This window comes from Fonticula alba (assembly GCF_000388065.1).
Source record: "Fonticula alba strain ATCC 38817 unplaced genomic scaffold supercont2.13, whole genome shotgun sequence".
In the NCBI taxonomy this organism is placed as follows: domain Eukaryota; order Rotosphaerida; family Fonticulaceae; genus Fonticula; species Fonticula alba.
The window spans coordinates 188607-192540 of NW_009242983.1; the positions used below are offsets into that span (position 1 = coordinate 188607).

The 3934-nt window shown below is 66.8% G+C and overlaps 1 protein-coding gene across 1 annotated transcript in view; it reads right to left on the reverse strand.

Moving 5' to 3' along the window:
* The window catches only part of H696_05716 (serine/threonine protein kinase), a 13489-nt gene extending 9960 nt beyond the window's left edge, over positions 1 to 3529 (reverse strand). The window contains exons 1-3 of the mRNA XM_009499529.1: positions 3261 to 3529; positions 1727 to 3019; positions 52 to 1153 (exon numbers count right to left, since the gene is read on the reverse strand). Coding sequence (XP_009497804.1) covers positions 52 to 1153; positions 1727 to 3019; positions 3261 to 3390 — 2525 coding nt within the window. The 5' untranslated portion in view covers positions 3391 to 3529. The remainder of the gene's footprint in view (positions 1 to 51; positions 1154 to 1726; positions 3020 to 3260) is intronic.
* Positions 3530 to 3934: the final 405 nt, after the last annotated feature.

Below are 3934 nucleotides of genomic sequence, written 5' to 3' on the forward strand. Positions count from 1 at the left end.
TGGAAGTAGCCGGCCGAGCAGGCGGCCACGCAGGAGCCGCCCTGCAGGTACCGGCCGGCCGGGCAGCTGGTGCAGTTGCCGGCGCTGGTGACACAGGTGGCACAAGCGGCGTCACAGGGCAGGCAGCTGGTCCCGCTCTGGAAGTAGCCGGCCGAGCAGGCGGCCACACAGGCGCTGCCCTGCAGGTACCGGCCAGTTGGGCAGGCGGTGCAGGCAGTGGCACTGCCGCTGCAGGTCTTGCAGCTGCTATCGCAGGCCAGGCAGCTGGTGCCGCTCTGGAAGTGGCCGGCCGAGCAGGCGGCCACGCAGGTGCTGCCCTGCAGGTACTGCCCGGCCGGGCAGCCGGTACAGGCGCCGGCGCTGCCGCTGCATGTGGTGCAGCTGGCATTGCAGGGCAAGCACTTGCCATCGCTGGCAAAGCGCCCGGCCGAGCAGGCACTCACGCAGCGGCTGCCCTCCAGCAGTCGGCCCACCGGGCAGTCGGTGCAGGTGCTACGGGCACCGGCGCACTGGGCACAAGTGGCATCGCACGGGAGGCAGTTGCCATCCAGCCGGAAGTACCCCGGCGAGCAGGTATCCACACAGGTCCCATCCTGCAGGAGCAGGCCCGTCTGGCAGGCGATGCAGAATTGCCGGATCTCCCGGCACTCCAGGCAGTTGCCATCGCACCGGACACAGCGCTTGCCACCCTCCGGCATGTAGCCCGACGAGCAGGTCGACACGCAGCGGCCCTCCTGGAGGAGGTAGTTGTCGCGGCAGGAGAGGCAATTGTCCGGCTGGCCGGAGCACTCCAAGCAGGGCAGCGTGCACTGCACGCACATCTTGGTCTTCACATTCAGCGTGTACCCGCGGGAGCATTCGGCCACACACTCGCGATCCTGGGGGAGGAGCCCATCCGCGCAGGCAAGGCAGCGAGACCCATCGCACTGGGTGCAGGGCTTCGGGCACCTGGTGCAAATGCCCCTCAAGTTGTACATGCCCTGCGGACAGGTGGCCAGGCAGGAGTCATTGTACAGGGCGTACGGCTCGATGCAGCTGAAGCACAGCTCCGGGTCGCCTCGCAGCTGCCCCGGCTGGCAGGACGCGCAGCCCGGGCTCGTGCAGCGATCGCACTCCGGCCAGGGGAAGGCCGCCAGCTCGGGCGAGATGACATCTGGGGGTGCAGGGGGGGGGGCTGTCAGTCATGCGGGGAAGGGGGGGGGGGGGGGGGGCATTTGCTTGTCCCCTCGCGGCCCATGGTGTATGTGCCCTGCCCGGGGCCGGCCCGGCGCCCCCGCCATGGACAGTGCGGGCGTGTCTGGCCGGTCGGCCATCTTTCGCTGGTCCTGTCCGTTCTCGACCGGGTCCGCCAACGGCCGGGGGAGGGGAGGGGGGGGGGGGCAGACGGGCGGTGTGGCTGGCTTCAACACCTGTGTTTATATCACCATACACATACACACGTGCATACACATATATGCACACGTATGCACATGTATACACATGCATAAACATACATAAATATAAACATACATAAATATAAACATGCATACACAGCACACAACACACAATACACAATGCACAATACACAACACACAGCACACAATACACAATACACAATACACAACACACAATACACAATACACAACACACAACACAGCACACAACACAGCACACAACACAGCACACAACACAGCACACAATACAACACAACACACAACCATGCACATCCATGCACACGGACACGTACACCTGTCATAGAAGCCCGGGGCGCAGGTGTCACAGGCAAACCGGACACTCAGCCTGCCCTCGGCGCAGTCGCAGTAATGGTTGAAGGTGAAGGGACATAACTCCTCCATCGGAACGGGGATGAGGTCCAGCCGGATGGGCCTCGTCCTGTCGATGGGCACCATGCCCGGGCTGTCGATGAAGACGATCTGCCGCTCCCGTTCAAAGGGCAAAATCCGCACGACGCCCTGGTGCACGGGCTCCTTCTTCTCGGGGACCTCCTCGCAGGAGAGGGGCATTCGCGGGGGCCGGGTGCTGTCCAGCGGACAGCCCCGCATGGTGTGCAGGCCGAAGTGCGGCGGCTCCGTCATGCTTTGGAGGCCCAGCACCGACACCGCATCCCCATGGACCAGCAGCACCTCGTCGAAGGAATGCTGCGGCAGCCGGAAGGTCGCCAGCTGGGTGGCCAGCGGGAAGACCAGGTCGTCATCCCGGTGGGCACCCTCCTGCCAGGGCTCCTCCGGCAGGGGGGTCCACATGTCCGGGCAGGGCTCGCGCGGCAGCTGCAAGCGCATGGGCTCGCGCCACTCCGGGCCCAGCAGCATCATCAGCCGATTGGAATCCAGCACCAGGAGATCGGCATGGCCATCGCCATTGAAATCCCCGGACACCAGCGACGCATGGGGGTCCACGAAGTCCAGCCCGTTCAGGGACTGGACTTCACGCTTTTCGATTGCCAAAGGATCATGGACCATCACCACGGAGGAGGACTTGGACGCGTGGACAACCGCCGCCAGGGGCAGGGCCCCGCTCTCCAGCTGGACATTGGCCACATGGCCCAGCCGCAGGGTGTTCAAGTCCGAGCAGTCCACCTCGGCTGGGAGATAGTGCAGCGCCTGGAAGGACCCATCGCCATGCCCCACCAGGGCCACGCGATAGGGCAGGTGCTCCAGGGCCCGCGGCAGAACCAGCGCATAGTTGAAGATGACCAGCTGCTCGGTGATGTGCTCTTTGACCGAGGCCCAGGGGGAGGCGCTCTCGTCGCCGGCCAGCGTGTGGGTCAGCAGCGCCAGGCCGAGGCGCTGGTGCTTCTCCGAATACACCATGCTCACATGCCGGAGGTGCTCGCCCAGGAAGTGCAGCGGCTCGTGGAGGCCCTTGTCGGACATCCGGTAGAGGACGCCCTTTTGCAGGTAGTAGAAGGCCGGGCTGTGGTAGTCGATCTTGCCGCTTTCCGTGAAGGACACGGGCAGGGCCTCCAGCTGGAGGTATTCCTCGGGCATGTCGAAGAAGCCACGGCCCTGGAACATGACGGCTGTCGGGGGCGGTACCAGGGGGGGGGGGGGAGTCGGGGCAATGTGCAGGAGTGCAGCATGGGAGAGTCAGCAAGGGACGGAGGGGCGCGCATGTGGAGGAGGCCGGCCGGGCCGGGCCGCGCCGGGCCGCGCCGGGGCGGATGACAAGAGCGGGGGACAAAGAGGCGGAACGTGGGCGCGGCGCAGCCGGAGCCCAATGGGGCCCGGGGGACAGAGAAAAGGCCGCCGGGAGTGCCGTACTTGGCAAGATATCCAGCGCATGGACGCGGGTCGGCAGGGCGATGGCTGCCAGCAGGGCGGCAGCTGCCAGCATCAGCACCAGCAGGACCCGCGAGCCGGGCCCGCCTATGCGGGCGGCCGTGGTCGCCATACTGTGCTGACGGGAGGGCAGGGCCGGTGCAGCGAGCGGAGGGCCGGGCGGGGTCGGTTGGGGAGGGGAGGGGGAGGGCTGGAGAAGCGCCGCGAAGGATGGGGACGAGGGAGAAAGGCGACAAAAAAGCGCGATGACGAGACCCCGAGGCGTCGGGGGGGGGCTTGCGAGCCCGAACCCCCCGAAATACCCCCGGCCCTGCCTGCCTGCCGGGCCGGCCGCCCTCTGGCGGGAGCTTGTCGAAAGAAAAAAAAAAAAACAAGCACACATCCCACACAAGCCCCTGGGGCAGCCAAGCATGGTAGGGGCAGAGGCGAAGAAGGCCGGCCGCCGGCGCCCCCCTCGCGGCGGTCGGGCGAGTGCCCGGGTTTCTGGGCCGGCGAGGCCGAGAGCCGCCGCGCGGTCGGGCGGCATTCTTGCGCCAGAGCGCCCCACCGGCAACATTCAACAACAAGCGCCGGCCATGCGAGCCGGGCCCCGCAGGCTTGGACGCGCGGCCGCGCATGGTGGCCGGGGTCGGGGTCGGGGTCGGGGCGGGGGGGGG